This window comes from Erithacus rubecula (assembly GCF_903797595.1).
Source record: "Erithacus rubecula genome assembly, chromosome: 2".
Classification (NCBI taxonomy): Eukaryota; Metazoa; Chordata; class Aves; order Passeriformes; family Muscicapidae; genus Erithacus; species Erithacus rubecula.
Genome location: NC_136685.1, coordinates 59,777,459 through 59,796,334, shown reverse-complemented (window position 1 = coordinate 59,796,334; position 18,876 = coordinate 59,777,459). Strand labels below are relative to the sequence as shown.

Sequence of the window (18,876 nt, the reverse complement as noted above, 5' to 3'; positions counted from 1 at the left end):
GATTAAATTTGAAAAGTCTGCGCTATACTAGTTAACTTCTTAAGAAATGTAGATAGTGGGTGAGATTTTGGAAAGTATGGAGAAATCAGAATTGCCAACATCACTATACAGGACAAAAACTTTCTGCCCAAGTGCTAATATGGTTTTTAAGCTATATTGTGGCAGAAATAATAGAAACACCAGGCACTGTTGATCTGTGTGAGGCAATAAACTTCCAATTTATCTTAATGTTCACTTCTTCAAAAGGTTTCTGCCATAGGTCAGTTGCTGAGGTTTCTAGTATTCCCTGGTTTTTCAGCCCATTTTAGCAGAGATCGGCTCCCCTCTGAGTGAGGAATTCTTGAAGTTTTTGCCTCTAAAAGTTTCTTTTTATTTGTCTCAATAAAGATATTCTCTGTCCTTTTTGACAGTTCACATAGTCCCACTGACACAATTTATAAAACCTTTATACCAACTACTTAAATGAAAATATGATGTCACGAAATATGGCAACTATTCTTTATTTTGCATTTAATAAACCTGGGGATTTCAGCTACCAGAAGCTAAGGAATCCATAAACCAGAAAATATCTATATAGTAATCTACAAAACAGAATTGCAGTCATCCACACGTGCCAAGGTTGTTCCCTTAGCAGCAGTACCCAGGCAAAGTACATGGGTGCCTGAGCCAAAGAAACTAGAAAGGTGTCACTTGGCCCCAGCAGAGTATGCAAAGGTGTCTCTTGGGGGAAAACTGAGCAGCTGTTGAGGACTCAGAATAAAGAGTACAAAGGTCTGAAAAGAAGATCATCATAAGTTTGAAGACTTTCAGGTGAAAATCTAGCCAGTAGCTTTTTCAGTAAATCTATTCTATTCAAAATATATCAGAGAATTTAAGATGTGGAAGAGAGGGAGAAAAGGAAAAGGTCAGGATCCTGTGCACTCACCTATTCACTCTGTCATGACCTTATACAGATTTCCTTCTGTTCACAAAAAAGTCACATCTCTCACTACCAGTTATACAACAAACACCTTACTGAAAAACGAGTGTTCTCTTTGCTTTGCAAAACTGGAGGGAATTTCTCAAGGGTGAAATTCTAACACTGCTTTAAGCAACAAACAGACCCATTAACATCTTGCCATTCATGTGATCAATGTCTTCCTGTTTTTCAGCTGAACCGTACTTTCCAGAACTGGAATTACACTGTGTATGTGGTCAATATCAGGTAAATGGAGGAAGAAGATATTTATGCTGTATTCCTTTGGAGAATTATTGCGCCCTAATTAATGTCTGTTTCTTTCATAGCATCCACCCCGCCTCTGTAAGAGAGGGAGCAAGACAGAAAAGAAGTATTAAAAGGTAATATTTTGAAAGACATTTTCTCAATAGAGGCAACAGCTGCTATTGCAAGTGGCTTTACAACAGGCTTTATTGTCCATTATTGGACTCATTGCCTATTGTTTGGCATATGCTGCAGATCTGTAAATGCATGACTGCTGGCAATCTCAGTGTTCTGAATGTTCTTGGAAACCTAATACTAGTTATCATGTTTGTTTGGGTTTAAATCTATTGAGCTTTAAACCCTAACAGATAATTTTTTCAGAGCTCAGATTTCACTTGTCACAAAACTGAATAGATACATGATAATTAAGTTTTACAACACAATCAGCTTTCTTTAGCAGCCAGCTTTGGTACACTGGTATCTGTCCACTGCCTCTTCATTTGTGCTCTTGAACCAGACACTCTTGAGTTAATAGACATCTTACTAGATGGAAAACACTGAAAAATCATGCTAGAATTGAAAGCTAAACAAGTGTGAGTTAAACTATTTACCATATGCTCTCATTTCCTGACTTCTGCTGGGCTTGGAGACGCTGGAGTTGGAACGACCTCAAAGGCAGCCAGAGAAAGTTAGATGGGCTGCCCCCCCTGAAAATCTGGCCTCCACAGGCTTCTTTGAAAGCAGCAGGCTTATTTCTGGGGGATGTCTGGTTAGGGAGGGAGTCTTAGGACCAAATTAAGGAGAGGAAACCAAAACATGATTGGTCTTGTGAGGATGGGGCAGTAAGTGGGTATGGGATTTATCTGTTTGCAGTGTAGGCAAAAGTCCTGTTAAGAAAAGACTTTTAACTTCTGGCTCCTGAGAAAACTGCTGTGATAATGGCAGTAAAAGTTGGGCTTTTTAATATCAGAGATAGCCAAATATTCCCAATTTACCATCAGGAAGTAGTTAGTGGTGCTTCCAGTTTCCAAGAGTTTGCCTAGACGTGAAAAGATCTGTAGAAAGGTGGTATCTCCTTCCCACACAGCCACAGCAGAAAGACAGCTTTTATTGGCAAAACTTTTGAACTGGTACACTGTAAGCCCAGTCTCTGAACAGGCTATTTTGCTGCTTGACCTACATTTACAGTAGGGTGTAGTGATGTGGGTAGGATTTTTTTTCACACTTCTAAATGATATGGTTCTGCCAGCAAGGCCTTTCAAGTGGAGACCACACCTCGGGTCTTACCAACAATCCAAGACTGCTGAGGAATGTAAAGTTTTCCCCATCCTTATTCCCGTATCTTTTTATGAGTCCAGCAGCTGAGCTGTACACCTGATTTCTTCTTGTCTCATTTTCCTGCCATCCTGCCCTCTGGTTTGTTCAAAACAAAGGTTGAAGAGGCAGTAATTTAGTAATCTTCCCTTCCCTTCCCTTCCCTTCCCTTCCCTTCCCTTCCCTTCCCTTCCCTTCCCTTCCCTTCCCTTCCCTTCCCTTCCCTTCCCTTCCCTTCCCTTCCCTTCCCTTCCCTTCCCTTCCCTTCCCTTCCCTTCCCTTCCCTTCCCTTCCCTTCCCTTCCCTTCCTCCTTCCCTTCCCTTCCCTTCCCTTCCCTTCCCTTCCCTTCCCTTCCCTTCCCTTCCCTTCCCTTCCCTTCCCTTCCCTTCCCTTCCCTTCCCTTCCCTTCCCTTCCCTTCCCTTCCCTTCCCTTCCCTTCCCTTCCCTTCCCTTGATAGGATTCTTAGGAAATCTTACAAGACACTAGGGTAACACTTGAGAATATAAAAAAGTTTGGAGGTTAGAAACTCGATATCTGATGGAAGTAATTGCAATTTCTGACTGCCTAGGTGATTCACTGAAATTTTGTGGCTGAATTCTTGTATGTAACTTGCTCACTGTGTGATTTCATGCAGTTACTATTAATTTAATGTTCCTATAAATTATTTCTGTGAAATATTGCCCAAATATTTTCTTATTTCTTCATTTTGGATCCTCAAGGATAAGTCTCTTGCAGTTTTAGACATTCTACTATTTCTCTTAGTTTTTAAGTATTTCTTATTCCATTTACCTTCATGCTCATCTAAACAGAAGTGTTAAAATAGTTAAAATTTAAAACCTAACACAAAAGTGCCATGGCCTTCGCTTTATCACTTACAGAAAAGAACATATTAGTTGTAACTCTTAACACACTAAGCCTTATTTCTCTCTTCTGAATTTTCTACAAAATCATAGCCTTTCTTATTTTCAAGACAGTATAATAATTCTTAAAATTGTTCTTTGAGAAGGTTTCTTCTCTCTTCACATGAATTCGTATTCTTGTCATTCAGATCACATATTTTTTCATTCCTTTTGGATTAGTATTTTATACAGCAGTTAAAAAACCCACAAAACCCAACAAAACAGTATCCCCTAGCCTGTTCTATGCATTTTGCTTTGCTCCACCCTTATTTACCACACTGCTTCCTCATCAAGGAACTTCAGCTGTCACTCTGCCCACCTAGTCTTCTTGCATGTGAAAGAGGAGAAATCATTAGAGAGAATGATTCAGAGAAAAAATAGTAGCTGGAAGTGGGAGGTAGGAAGCTGGCTTTTTTTTTTTGTCACATTAAAAATAGGTGTTTTCCAAAGAAACATTTTAAACTACTGCATTCTGGAGAAGAGCAAAACAAAACAAAATGATTGAAGTGGATTGTTGCTCTTTCATTGCTGTGTTGTATGCATTGCAGAAATCCAAAGTACACTGTGCTTATTAGGCATGTATGTACCCAGTGATGCGAGACAGAATGCCAAGTCCAAAAGTGCATATTATTATCAGTACCCTTAATACTGTGACATCTCTGGATGACAGCAGTATATATCAAGCTAATACTTTGGTAAATTATTAACTACTTTAGTAGACAGACTTTTATCAAAGCTATGTTTGACTTTATGTCAGTGTTCAATTTTTCCTCTGGTTATGCTGTTTCTGCCTCTTAATGAAAGGGCAGCTATTCAAAATAGGCAGGAGTTCTGCATGGATTGTGGATATAGCTGTTTCTTGGTTCCCATCATTTTTGCACAAACCCTTGGAAGTGAAACCAATTTGTGGATTTTATCCAAGTGAACCAATCCTGTGGGTAAACTATAAATGTGTTTGTTTCTTTCATTAATACTTTGCCTTTTATGATTCTAGAGGTTTGTCAAAACTTTCTGTGGCTGCTGCTGCTGCTTTTCTCAGAAAAGTCCTACTGATCCTAGGTTTTGTCAGATGACTATATAGGGCTGCCTCACAGTAGAGGAATTGGTCTTTATAGAGAGTTCATCTCCCTTGCTTCTCCTTTCTTCTCTTATTTTGCAAGAAATTCAGGCCCCAATTAATTTATTATTTTTTCTTCACATAACATCCAGTAATTTTATGCTTGTTGCAACTTCCACTGCTTGATTGTCACTGGCCTATTTCCAGTGTTGGGTTGCTCCTTCTATGGGAAACAGTATTAATGTTAGTACTGATAAACATCTCATCCAAATTAAAAACCACAGTGGCAGCCATCTGCGTGAAAACTACTATACCTAAACAGAAATCCCTTGTCTTGGGAATGAAAATAGAGAGGAAAGCAGGAAATCAGAACTACCCATGCCTAGTCCTGCTCTTTTGAAGTCTGTGGGAGTTTTGCCACCAGTGTCAGTGAGGCATATTCAGGCTCCTGCATGCTGTGTTCTTGGGTGTTGTTTTGTTTAATGGAAATTTTAATGCACTTGGATAAAATGTTAGATTGTGTAATAGTTTCAGACAAGAGTTAGCAACACTAGAACAACATGATTTTGCTTTTCTAGTCGTAAGTAAAGCATTAGGCTTTTGCATTCTTTGTAGATTACTTTTTATTTTTTATTAAATAACTTTTATATAAATGAACATATCTGTTGTTTCTATTTCAAAAGTTTTCTGGTTTCTACCTTTGAGGTTTTAGGAAGGACTTGGACCTAGCCCACCTCTAGTCCCCACACTTTCAACTTCAGTGTTACTGAAGGTAGTAAGGGATAGCCTTTACCAGGGCTGAGAAATATTTTGAAATGCTGCATAACATGTACATTATATGTAATATTTCTGTTTGAAAAACCAACCAAAAAAGCACCAAGTGAAAATCCACAGTGCCCTGCTGGCATCTTGTGTCTGTGACCTGTGAAGAAAGCCTTCATCTCAGACAGAAGAATTTGGGATTTCCTTTTGAGTGACTGAAGGGGGATTCCTTCTTAGTCTCCTAAGCTGAAGCTTCCTGCCCTTTTCCAGCTTCTAATAACTTCTTTTTTCTTTCTGACATGGTTAGATGCCATTTTTAGAAAAGCAGTGTACTGGGGAATAGGGAATGGGGATTTTCTTCACTGTTCCAGAACACAGTGCGAGTGTAACCAAAAACTCATTTCAGCAAAGACCAGCTGCTCCAAGTGAGGGATTCCAGTCCTTTCTGGTTTGACTCTGCAACTTTCTCTAGTAATGAATAGCCTTCATACCAAATTAGCACATATTATAAGTGCTTTCTGTTGAAAAGCCATAGTTGATTGTATTCCCACACCAGATCTGCAAGGAGGAGCAAGACCCAGAGACAGAAGCCAAGGCATGAGGCATGACTGTGGTGCTTGCAAAATTGTTCTGCTACAATGGTCATTAACTCAAAAGGAAGACTTAGGATGCTTTTATATTTAGTAGTCCAAAAAGTAGCTGCAATTTTTAGTTTTGTGTCATGAAGTCTCAGATTTTATATTCTAATTATAACATCACCTTCTCTGAGGAAAGGAAACTCTTCATCCTTGACATTTCTTTGAATGTGTCTGTTATGTCAAGTCATACTTTTTTGCTCTGTGTTTTGAACATTTTAAGGTATTGCAGTAAAAATCACCTCAAGTAAAAGATTATTCACAACTCAGATGCTTCTTTGGAATTGCTTTAGTTCTCCTCTGCTCATTTCTGTCTTATTCTGTGTGTTTTCTAACATTTTGTCTGCTCTTTGTGTCGCATCTTCACTGACTTATGGAACAGTCAGCTCTTTTTTGTCTGTCCAGTTAATGTGAAGCAGCTAAAGCTCCACAGGTGAAGTTTTAGTAACTAACTGTGGGCCTACCTGTGCTGCCAGGATTCAGTTATAACTACACATCACCACTTACCTTCAGAGACAACACAACCGTGAGGTCAGTGAAGGATTCCACGCTGGCGTTTATAACCGTTTGGCGCGTGCAGGGGTGGCCGGCAGTGAGATCCCGGCGCTGCTTCAGCCCTGTCTGTCCAGGTGCGCTCGGTGTGCGCAGGCTGGCGGGTGCTGGTCCCTGTGCTGCTCCTCCGCCGCAGCCCGTGTGCAGGCAGGCTGGCCTGGAATAGCTCTGAGTCACGCTGCTCACAAGAAAGATGCCTTTGTGGTCCGGCCGTGGCAGCGCAGCCTCCGCCACCGCCTCCTGTGCCTCTGATGAGGATGCAGCTCTGTTGATTCCTCTCTCTGCGCTGGCTTAGCTCAACAGACCAGGACAAAGTGGGAGGGACACGGGTCTTCCCAAGTTTTCCTGCTTGCTCCAGCTGACAGTCAAAGAAAAGAGAAACATACTAATCCCTGCTGTGTTTACCTACACAACTGTCCATTTCTTTTTATTATATCAATGGCAATAATGGCAGTACAGGTTGCTGTAGATGATGTGAAACTTGTAACTCATTACTGCTGTGAGAATCTATCTGCCTTTATATGTCACACAACAAAAGACTTAAAGTTGGATGTATTCAAATCCAGTGACACCAGCAGAGCGTGGCAGCATGCCATTTATTTGACTGCAGGCCTACTGTTTCCCAAAATGAAAATTTACTCTTCATTATTATAATGTTTTCTTTCTGAGATCTGAGTGTGACAAAAGTGGAAGGAAGCACTCAACTTCATATTGCGTCAGCTGTCAAGTTAAAAGGTATTTATTTAGTCTAGGAAGCTAGGATGAGTCATTCTGAAAAGTTTGTGGAAATTGTTTTCATCATATTATGGACTAGGCTCTTATTATGCAGTATACATGACTTGTGCTCTAAAAGTTTCTCAGAAAACAACAGATTGGTTTAAGGGATTATTTTTATCACTTCTTCATAATCAATACTTTTCCCTGTAATTTTTCAACATAACTGCAACCAGTTCTGCCTCATCTATCATTTTCCCTTCTATTTTATTTGCATTATCCTTCCTTGCAGGTATGGATACTAAATATAATTTTAGTTAGTTGGGAATCCTGAAACAGGCAGCTGAGCAGTAGTGACTGTTCAGAATGTCTATTCTGCAGCCAGAGTGCTGAGGTAGGGAGTGGCATCAGTATATTAAGTTTTCCTCTTCTGAAGTAAAGGGAATAAATTAATGAAGCCAGAATCTTTTAGGAAAGATGGTTAAGTGCCAGGAGTCTCTGGAGTTGAAGTACTGGAGGGCTGAAGGAATTGGCAATCCCGTAGGCAATTTCCATACTTCTGCTAAAAATAAATGCTGTAATAAATTTGTGCTTGTAACATATCTGAGGTATATAGCAAAAGCCTGCTAGTGCATATCCACCCTACTGAGTCTATGTTGAACACTCCATAGAGACCAGAGGAATGCTAGGAGGAACTCAGTATTTCTGGGAGCAGGGAAGGAGTGACCTGGCCAGAGAGAGCTGGATTTTTTCTGCTAAAATACATCCACTGGGAAAGGAGAAAGCCAAGCCTGCAGGTGGTCACATTTTTATCTTTCTTCTCCAGCAACATGTTACCAGTTAAACAGTGAATATGTCAAGAAAATTAGGCACATCTGGAAAGTGCAAATCTGAGCTGTCATCATTGGAATGTCTTTCTGAGAGACTTTTTTAGTTGAAGTCTAGGAGGGAATACCTGAAAATCCTACTGGCCCTCTTTGGCATCCCTACAGATTTTTTTCTGCTACTCTTCATCCTGTAGAGCACTGTTTTTCTCACTGTTGCTTTCTTGCACAGGGGTCACAGGTGAAAGCCCCCTGATGGGTATGTGCCCTGTTCACTGTATGTGTGCTGGCAGTGCCACCACTCCCCAGGCTGCCAGGAACAGCTCACACACTCCAAAGGTCTGGCTGTATTCAGGCTGATGGGTATCCAAGGGCAAGGCTGAGATGAAGACAGCCCAAAGTGTGTTTGCTTTTTTCCTTTTTTCCACATTTTGGCTCCCATGGACATCCAATGTTCCATGCCTTGGTGGCTTACCTCCTACTAGCCAGAGCCAAGCAGTGCTCTTGGGTACTGACATGTTCTCATCTCCAACATTTCCTTTTGTCCCAGGAGGAAATTTCTGTGCCTTCCACTCTGGGCTTATTTCCTGTGTCCTGCTAGAACTGGTTTGCTGCTCATGATTTCCCTTCCAGAAAAGCTATGTTTTTGGACAAGGGTGGGGACTGTTTTATTTTGTTCACAGGAAAGAGGCTTGGGCACTTTGAACTACTTCTTATGTCCAAGAAAGTAGCAGTGGGCTACAGTACAAAGCAGCTATTAGTGCTCAAGCTTCGATTAGTCATCTGAGGAGCTCCACTTTCCTAATTATGACTAAAAGCTTCAGAAGTATGTCAGGGTGTTTTTCACTCCATAAAAACCTTAAGAGATTTAAATGTTAGGCATCTGTTCTTTGTTAATCTCCTGGTCTTTCTCTGTAGTCAGGGTAGAGGTGGATATTATGGAGGATGACTTGTCCCACCCTGACAAGTTTTGTGATGTGAGATGAATCAGCTCCTCAGTTCCTAAGCCAGTAGCAACCAGAGTTTTAAAATTAATTAGGGCCCATTTAGAACTCACAGCTCTGTGGTTTCATCTTCTGAACTCTTCTGAAAACATTCTTAACCTCTTTTCATGAGATGCTTCTTTAAAGGTAACAAGAAGATGAAATTTCCCAACCATATTTTCTTGTCATGGCCGTATATATACAAAAATATTAATTTACAGATAATGAACAACACTGTTTTGGTGACACTGTTCCATACTCAGAAAACCAGAGTTTGTCAAATATTTTTATTTCCACACATTTGGCCTCTGCTGTTCTGACTGAAACACTTGGATAATTTTCTTTGCAGTTTTAGTGCTTTGGCTCTTCTAGTTTATAATTCTACCAACAACATCAATTTGGAAGAGGAAGACATCCGACAGAAGCTCATAAGTAACAATCGAACCATGGAAGAAGGATACCAGCTCCAGGCTGTGGATGTTGATCCAGTGGGTAAGTAGTGTTCAGCTTTGTTGCACAACAAATTTTTTTTCTTTGCTTGTTCATAAATAAGCACCTTCTGTGCTAAAATAATCACACAGTTTCAAACAGCATGACTGTTTCAGGTTTTAAATTGTCCCTAAAAGCCTTATTGTTCCACTAATCTCAAAGAGCCATGCTCAAAATATGACTTTTAACACAAAGTTGTCCAGATTGCTTTAGTCAGTGTCCTGCTGTCTGGTTCAAAGAGGCTGGGACGTTTCCTGACAGCTTTTCTGATGGTTTGATGATACAGAAATATACTTTACATCCAGAGCTAAAATGAGACATTTTGGACCTCCAAGGTCCCTCATCCCCACTTCTCAGTGGTGTTTGTGTTCCTGACAACAGTTGCCCTTAATCAATCTTCTTTTAGCTCTCATCTCTTCCCCTTCAGCTTCTGCCAAAGGTTGCCCTTCCTTTGGGAGGGAGGAGGTGGAGGCTGCTGGAGTGCAGATGGATGCACATTCAGCTTTTTCCTCAGCAGCAGCAGCATGTGTGATCCCTTGTGCACCCCTCTATTGCCACTCTATTGCAAACAACCGAGCACTTCATTTAAATACAGTTTGGTGCTGTAGATGGGCTGATAGCTGAGGACAAAGAATGGAAGATGATTAGGTGAAGAAATTTACTATTAACATGGATATACTAATTTTTACAGAAAAATGTTTAGCTGAAGAAAACCCTCCAAACTATTTCTGGCCAGATACCAGGCCTACTGTGACCAACTTCACATTTTGCCACGGGAGCTCGGTTCAGACTGCATCAAGAACCTGGTAGGTGTTCTAATATCTGAGAAGCTGAGTTGTTTCAGATGCAACTTTCTGGTTATATGTAGTTAATATTTAGTTATATATAATGGTTGCCATTGTGATACTGTATTTCAGGAAGATTTTTTTCTATACTATGAGAAGTTATGTTTATTGTATGTATTTCACTGATAAGAAAAAAAAAGACTCATCTACCACTTCCTTAGGTCATATTGGGGCCCATAATTAATACATATTCAACATGACTATAAAAATAACATCTTCTTACAGAATTAGACTGTTTTATTCAAGTCATAGAATCATAGAATGAATTTAGGTTGGAAGGGAGCCTGAAGATCATCTAGTTCCAAACTCCCCTGCCATGGGCAGGGACACTTCCCACTAGACCAAGCTGGTCAGAGCTTGGCATCCATCCTGGCCTGGAACACTTCCAAGGATGGGGCATCTACAACCTCTCTGGAAAACCTGTGCCTGTCCCTCACTGCCCTCAAAGTAAAAAAAAAAAAAAAAAAAAAACAAAAAAAAAAATCACCTTCCTAATATCTAACTGAAACTTAATGCAGTTTAAAACCATTTGCCATTGTCCTGTCACTACACGCCTTTATAAAAAGTCCCTGTCCAGATCTCTTGTATCCCCCTTTAGGTGCTGGAAACTCCCCAGAGCCTTCTCTTCTCCAGGATGAACAACCCCAGCTCTCTCACCTTCTTTATAGGAGAGGTGTTCCAGCCCTCTGATCATTTTTGTGGGCCTGCTTTGGACTTGCTCCAACAAGTCCAATTCTTCTCGTCTTGCGAGCCCCAGAGCTGGATGCAGCTGGTTGCAAGCAGGATGTGGTTGGCTTTCTGGGCTGCATCTTCCACCAGCATCCCAGAGTCCTTCTCTTCAGGGCTGCTTTCAATCCATTCTCCTCCCAAGCCTCTGTTTGTGCTTGAGATTGACCTGACCCATACGCAGGACCTTGCACTTGGCCATGACCTTTATGTTACTCTACCCAAAGATTCACATTTGCTACCACTCCACCACTACTATGTCACTTGTGTAAGAATTAGAATAAGATTCTATGAAGATGAGATGTGCATTTGGTTTAATCCAAAACACCTCATCTCATTAGGGGAGAAGTAAATTGTGAAACAAATGTTTTGCCAGTAGTTAGTCATAATCGAAGGTGGGTATAATCTTGCACTTAAAGATTTGAACTTGAATGTTTAAGGTTTAAGAAATTTTTGCTAATGTAGGAGGTGTTTTGCAAACATCCACAAAAGACTTTGACTCTGTATGTCCATTTCCCATTTGTAAAATGGGAATATTATTACTTCTGCTTATATATTACCAAAACATTATGGCTTTGATCTCCTTTGAGTGCCTTAAACATGGTTATGGTGATGCAGTATTAATTAATTCCTGCAGTATTTAGGATTATTACTATTAAATGCAATATGTTAGTCTTATCCACCCACATTGCATCTGGAACATGTTCTGAGAGGAGCAGATCTTTTTCTTTTTCCAAACAGTATGGCAACATGGATATGAATCAGCTTTGAGTTTCAATGCCAAACAGGAAAGCAGCCCACATTATATTTAAATAACTCACTTCCTCAGCCTCCTAATCTTGTACAAGAACTGATTCTGACTGATCAACTTTTGTTGTAGAGTGAATAGTGAAGAAATCAAATTGTTTTTACGTCAGAGCCTCAGAATCATTAAAAGTTGGAGTTTCTGACCTTTGCTGTCCCAGTATTGCTTATCTTTATTATTCATTTGTGGTCTACACTATACCATTGATTATGTACAGCACTTCTCATTAAAAAAAACAATAAATTACTGTGTTCTGCCCTGTGCTGTGCCTTCTGTGCCTCTGCCTACACTAGTTTTTGCCAGTATGGAGCATTGGTGGGATTTGTTTGGAGAGAAGAGGGAGCTCTTCTAACAGACTCTTCTAGTCATCTGCATTCCACAGTAGGTGATTAGCTGTGCTATTACAATAAATGTGATCAGCTGAGGAATAATGTTATTTTATCATGTGCTGAGTAAAGGGATACATTTTTCCCATTTACCGTCCTGCCTTTTTCCGTGCTGTGACAGCATGATTGTTTTCAAAGAAAACTGAGGCAAAAGTGTGTTTAATTTTGGAGCCATTTTTACAGGGTGACAAATATGATTTAGAGATTGTAGCATCTCTCTTAGAAGGAAAGGTTCAGGGAGCTGGGGCTGTTCAGCCTTGAGAAGAGATGATTGAGGGCACCTCATCAATGTCAATGAGTATATGAAGGGAGGGTGTCAGAGGATAGGTCTGTTTGGTGGTGCCAAGAAATAGGACAAGAGGCTGTGAGCAGAAACTGATGCACAGGAAGTTCCACCTGAATGTGAGGAAGAACTTCTTAAGTGTGTGGGTCACCAAGCACCTGGTTGCCCACAGAGGATGTGTAGTCTCCCTCACTGGAGTTGCTCAAGAGCTATCTGGACACAATCCAGTGCCAGGTGCTCTGGGATGACCCTGCTTGAGCAGGGAAGTTGAACCAGGTGACCCAATGTAGTCCCTTGCAACCTGACCCGTTCATTCTATGAGTCTGTATTTTGCTATGGAAAAAAAAAAAAAAAATTATATCTGCCCCTCACTTTGGACCTGGATCAACTAGTTACTTATCCTAGTTTTCATTGGAGGAACAAATTTATATGTTCACATGGCTCCTGTGCATCTTCTTGTTTTTATAAGATGTATCATGTCTTGCTATTGACTAGATTAAAGCCATTTATATCAAGGAGAAATTATAGAAACAGCATCTGACTAGGCCATAGTAGGGGTGCAGTAGTTTTTCCACTGAAAAACTGGGGTTTCTCTCAGCACTATCATTTAATCACTCATATACTTTCACTGTCAAGTATAGATATTGTGTTTCACTAGAGCCCATGTTGCTACAAATATTGGGAATTGAGAAGAGTGGACACTATGACACCTAGAAACGAATTATGAAATATTTATGTAATTTTGTTACAATATTTCATGTGAATTTTGTCTTTTTTCCTCTTTAGCTATTTGGGTCTGCAGAATTATACATCATACTGGGGTCAGCCTGATCTTAGAAATTGCACAGGTGGGTATATTTGTGTTAATCTTTGGAAGGATATCTTTTCTCTTTATGCTAAGTTCTTTAAAAACCTTTCTAAAAAAATCAGTGCAAAGTAAATAATTAAACTCTGGGGAAGTGCACCCAAGTTCAATTCAGCTCACCCGTTTAAAGCTCTAGAAACCAATTACTGAATTAAATCCGGCTCTTCAGGCAATTTAATCAAGAGTAAAGGAAGGTGGTATCTTACCTCTGATATTCAAGTTAGGACAGGTTTTTAAATATTCTGTATGCCTGCCAGGGGAAAGTCTGCTCTCGTCACTGGACTTAAAATCAGTCATTTTCAGATTTATTCTCTGTTTCTAAAATAACCCTTCATGGCATTCTGGCCATGAAAGAGTAATAAAATAACAAGAAAACCATTTTATGGTCCCTTTTTTTAGTGCCAAAGCTAGGGAAGAGAATGATATTGTAGGTGCTCTGAAATATATGACTTTACGTTCTGAATTGTTGTCCTGGAAAAGCCTCTTTTTCTTTCTTTATTGATGGAAGTGTCCTAGGGGGCCTGGCTACCTAACTCAGTCAGTTGGGGACTTGCAGTCAGATTATATGAAAAACATGGTGTCATGTAAAATGAGCATTCTACAATAAGTGTATCAAAACACTGTACTGTAGAAAACAACCTACAGCCAGTTACTAACTAAACTTTCAAAATCTGATTTGCAAACTCCATTAAATCTCAAATATTTTAATGTTGTTAAAGGTCAGTGTTTATATTAGCTTTCTGTCCAGGTGGCACTGACATTACAGTTTAACATGTTTTGCCATTTGACATGCTATCAAACTTTCCAGGAAGGTTCTCCTCATGAAATTTGCTTGTGTGCTGTGCTTGCCAGGCCTCTGACAAGAGTAGCATCATTTGAAAGAACTGAAGCATTTGCAAGGGGGTCAGACTTCCTTCAGAAAGCTTAAGAGAGTGAACAGTTTTTCAGTGATAGAGACTTTGGATGCATTTGTTTCACTTCAAGAGTAAAAATTTTTCCCAGTGAAAAGAAAATATAGCATTAGGAGAAAAAAAAGAGATAAGTATGCATTGTATTCCTCTCTTTGTCATTCAATCACCCCTTTCTGTAATAGTTCTGATTTACAAACTCAAATCAAAAGACAGCTAATGAGCATAGTATATAATCAGCAGGTCCTACATACTTTAAAAAAAAAATTATAAATTTGACAAAATTATGAAATCCCATGTTCATTATGAATACCATAGAACATACTCTAGCTTTCAACAGTGATGATAAAAGTTTGTATTTCTTTGGATTACTTCAGGACTGTATGCATTATTTTCTCTTTTTGCTTGATTCTGTATGCTCACAGAAAACGCAGCAGATATTGCCAATCAGCTTCTGAATCTCACTGGTGAGGGGCAGCAGCTGACCTCAGACAAAGTAAATGATGTTGTGCAGAAGCTCAAAAAAATTGTGAATGATGAAGAAATTGATGAATCTCTGGGTTCTACCGTGGTGACAATTTTTTCCAATATTCTAGCCAGTTCAGACAGTGTATTGGCAGCCTCATCTTCAGAGTAAGTATTTCTGCATTTGAGAAAAGCTTTTGAGAGCATCTTGAAAGGCTGTAAGGATTTGTTCTTCCATGTATAGAAAAAACAGAAAATCAAAGTTTTCTGATTTCCATCAAAAATAATTTTCAAAAATAGATACACAAATATTTCTTCCAGTGTGCATGACAAAGACAAAGTATTTGGATGGAAAAGAAGTCTTCTGATACATGACATAGCATAGATATAAGTATTGTTGTAAAATTATTTCAGGACCAGTGATATGCAGTCACACAATTTCTGTCAGTCAAAAGCTTTTGTTTTCAAGAGAGATACATAAATCTGCAGCCTAACAATCTCCTTGTGAATACACAGATGGGTGATAGAAACATAGTCAGCAACAAGAGGATCATCTTGTGATGTCTGGAGCATGCAGAGCATAGGTGGAGGTTTTTTCTGTATTCGGTTTTCAGAGTAATTTTTATTTCTGTTTTTAGAGCTCTAAAAACTATTGATGCCTTGGCTTTAAAGATCCATTTCGAAGGACCATCCATGAGTATTTCAACAAGAAATCTCGCACTTGGAGTGTCTTCTTTAAATTCAACTTCATTCAATGGTGGTTCTTTCAGTGTCAGTCCACAGAACAATGCATCTGATTTCCAGGTACAGAGCAAGCAGTTGTATTTGAACATGAAATGTGCCTGTTGTTCCAAGTCCGTTTACTGTGGTTCCTATAAATCCACTTATAACTCCCAGTTCTCCCCCTACTTTCTATTTCCTTTTTCCTACAATCATCCAAACAGATAACAGATTAATGTAGTATTTCCTTGAGTGACAGGAAACACAGATAAACTCACATTCCATGCAGATAAAAAGTAATTTGGCTTATAAATCCAGAACACACTTGACCCTTTTTTAGTATTGTGGGGGTTTTTTTTACTAGTGAAAAAGGAAAATAACCTTTAACAATCTGCAGTACTGAGCATTGTACAACATCTAACAACTCTTTTGTTGCCTTTCAGTTTTAAAATAAGATAAATATAGGTATCTACATAGATTTCTGCAGATACAATAGTTGTTCAACCTTCCAGTAAAATTTTAACATTTAGTGCTAAAAGAAACCTAAATCTAATCCAGTTGTCCCCACACAGGTTGATTGGCTTGTACCATTTGGGATATCTGAGGCAGTTCAAGTCATTCATGTGGAGCTTGACCAGCTTAGGCATTAAAAATAAAACAGAGATCACACAAAATTTAAGAAGGTCTCCAGTGCTACAGTATCCAGGCAGATACTACAGTTAAGATATTTATCATCACCCCAAAAATATTTTTTGTTTTTTCCCCACAAATAGAAAAAAACAGACATCCAAAATTTTGCAGTACTGTTGGAGATGCTCATGAGCACCCATAGGATTTTCCAAAGGATCTTTTGAAATCAGTAGTGGTGAGGTGCCAAAAATTTATACATTTTTTTCAGTTAAATAGGAAGTCTATGACAGTGGTAATGTCATCTCAGTTTCCTGGGTGTTAAACTATACAAGTACAGTGAGTCTTACTTGGAGAAACATACAGAAAATATTGCACAGAAAAAGAAAAAAATGTGCTGTCATTTGGGCCAGAGGAGCTAAAACTGAATTCAACAAAATATGGCATGATAAAAACAGTTAAAAACTAATCATAAAGTATAGATACTATATGGGAACAAATTAATACTTGCTGCAAATTGGCAACACAACAATCCTAATAAATGTCTGATCATTTTATAAGATACTATATACTGTAAAAATCTGGTAATAATATAGTAGACATTAGGACTTGTGCATATATATAGACTTTGGATCAAAAATCAAATGTTGTTTAAAGAGATAAAAATAGATTTAATGTACTTGATTTTTCACATATTTATTATCCTAGATATTTTAGATAAAATTTCTTTTAATCAATTTTATTTTAAAAATTTGGTGATTGTAAATCTACTTTTGTTTAGCTCTCATATTAATGAAGCTCAATAGCTGCTTGTGAAGCTGAATAGTTCTTTGTTATCAAAGGAATGTTTCTCCTGCAGATTTCATCCTTTATTTATGGAAAGAGGAAAGGAAAATTCTAAAGCCAGGTTTTGGATGATCGCACGTAGAACAGGAATTACCATCTGTGGCTTGAGAACATCCAGGAATTTTCTCGTTCTGGAATAATTTATTACAGTACTGTCTAAATAATCATAAAATCCAAACTCCATCAAATTATTTATAATGTTCCTATTGGAACACAAGCTTCTTCTCAGTCTTTCACATTTCCAACAGCTGATTGAGAATTCTTAGCATCCTTCCTTCCAGAAAAGTTGCAGCAGCTGTGGGCACTGTTTCTATTTTCCATGCCTGTCAGAAAGATACTTGCTATCCCTGCTGAAGGGAGATTTCCTTGTGAAAGCCCAGGTTTTCACCAGTGAGGTGATGATCTATTCTGGGCTCATCAGGGAACATTAAACTCTTCAAGCTGTATGTCAGAATGTTTCCAGATTTTTTTTTTTTTTGTAATTTTTTCTTAACGTAGATACCAAGCAAATTTATCCATGGCAATTTGGAAAGATTCTATTTCAGTCCCCCGTGTCTTTATGTTTCTTGCCAAACCTTTGACTAAATTGGGTTTTGGTGATTCATATTATTAAATTGTTCCTGTAATATACCCATGTTTCTTTGGAGAAGCCTCTTTGACTCTATTTGCAGATAATGCCTAATGGGACATCTTTATCACATGCACAGTTTCTGTTTACTGTGGCAAAATCAACCTCTGAAAACTAGGTTTTGAACTGTATTTATGCCTGTCAGAAGATGCCTATGAACTACTTCTTAATTATTTCCAAGGGTGAATGATGTGTCAATATCCTATGACTTTCAACTTTCTATTAGCTAATGGTACTTTTAGAATTACACAATTGTCCTTGAGAGGCATAAACACAACCAGGATGCCTCTGGGGAAGTCAGTAGTAGGAGTTCTCATATCTCACAGTAAAATTCTTAAGTGTTTTTACTATACAGCCACTGTGAGCTGGCTTGCTCCTCTTCATTCAATAGATATGGTGGCACGCCTTGAGCTGGCCATGGTGGGAAAGTGATCAGTCATAGAATTGCTAATAAAATGCAGGGTGGCATCCTCTTTTATTTCCTACTCACTTGTTACATTCCTGGGCCACAGAGGGCCTTTAGATTTCTGATACATTGCCAGGGAAGATTAAATTTATATGATGTCAGAAAGTGTCTTTTTTGTGCTATGTAGGACAACAAATATGGAAACTAATAATTTTTAAATCTCCTTCCTGTAACAGAGAAATTATAAAAGCTCGTAAGAAAATTATTTCAGATGTGTAGCTCAAGCTAACTAATAAAATTTAACAAAGATTCAGAGCTTATCTTTTTAGTTCTCAACATTGTTTGCTGCAAGGAAAACTATCTTGAACATTACTGAAAATGGTTATGCCTGTCATAATTACCATCTCATTATTTCCAAATCATCATTATAGCAATGTTTCTTTGTTGGTTTTATCTAATATCTTTTTGTAGCAGAAGGCTGATCTCATGCTGGAAAAGTGGGAAACCTCCTCAGACTTTAAAAATTTATTTATTGAATCAACTCTTACATAGCACAAGTTGTTTTAGTGTTGATTGGTTCTAGTCCCATATCTAGATATTTCTTTGTAAGAGTGTGAACCCAGTTGGGGACAACAGATGGTTTCTTTATTATTTGAACATGTTCTCCTGTTGTTTTTATTTAACAGATAGATTTTGACAAGGATCAGACAAGTGCCATCGCTTCTGTTGTTCTGCCACCAAGTTTACTGAAGAATTTAAGTCAGGATGAGTTTGAAGTTGTATCCAGGGCTCAGTTTACTTTCTTCAATAAAAATGGTCTTTTTCAGGTAAACTTTAATGTGCTTCAAGTCCTTTCAAATAGGGTGAATCAAAACCAGCTCCTAAAAGTTTCCTATAGTGCAACCATTTCACAGTATTTAATGAGTTACAGGAA

General features: G+C 38.7%; 1 protein-coding gene across 7 annotated transcripts in view; it reads left to right on the top strand.

The window, feature by feature from the left end:
• Positions 1 to 18,876, top strand: part of ADGRG6 (adhesion G protein-coupled receptor G6) — a 109,070-nt gene that overhangs the window by 63,518 nt on the left and 26,676 nt on the right. For all 7 annotated transcript variants that reach the window (XM_079331164.1, XM_079331167.1, XM_079331163.1 and 4 more), the window contains 8 exons: positions 1,152 to 1,204; positions 1,285 to 1,338; positions 9,293 to 9,435; positions 10,124 to 10,238; positions 13,264 to 13,325; positions 14,676 to 14,883; positions 15,354 to 15,519; positions 18,629 to 18,769. In XM_079331164.1, the coding sequence (XP_079187290.1) occupies positions 1,152 to 1,204; positions 1,285 to 1,338; positions 9,293 to 9,435; positions 10,124 to 10,238; positions 13,264 to 13,325; positions 14,676 to 14,883; positions 15,354 to 15,519; positions 18,629 to 18,769 (942 nt within the window). The remainder of the gene's footprint in view (positions 1 to 1,151; positions 1,205 to 1,284; positions 1,339 to 9,292; positions 9,436 to 10,123; positions 10,239 to 13,263; positions 13,326 to 14,675; positions 14,884 to 15,353; positions 15,520 to 18,628; positions 18,770 to 18,876) is intronic.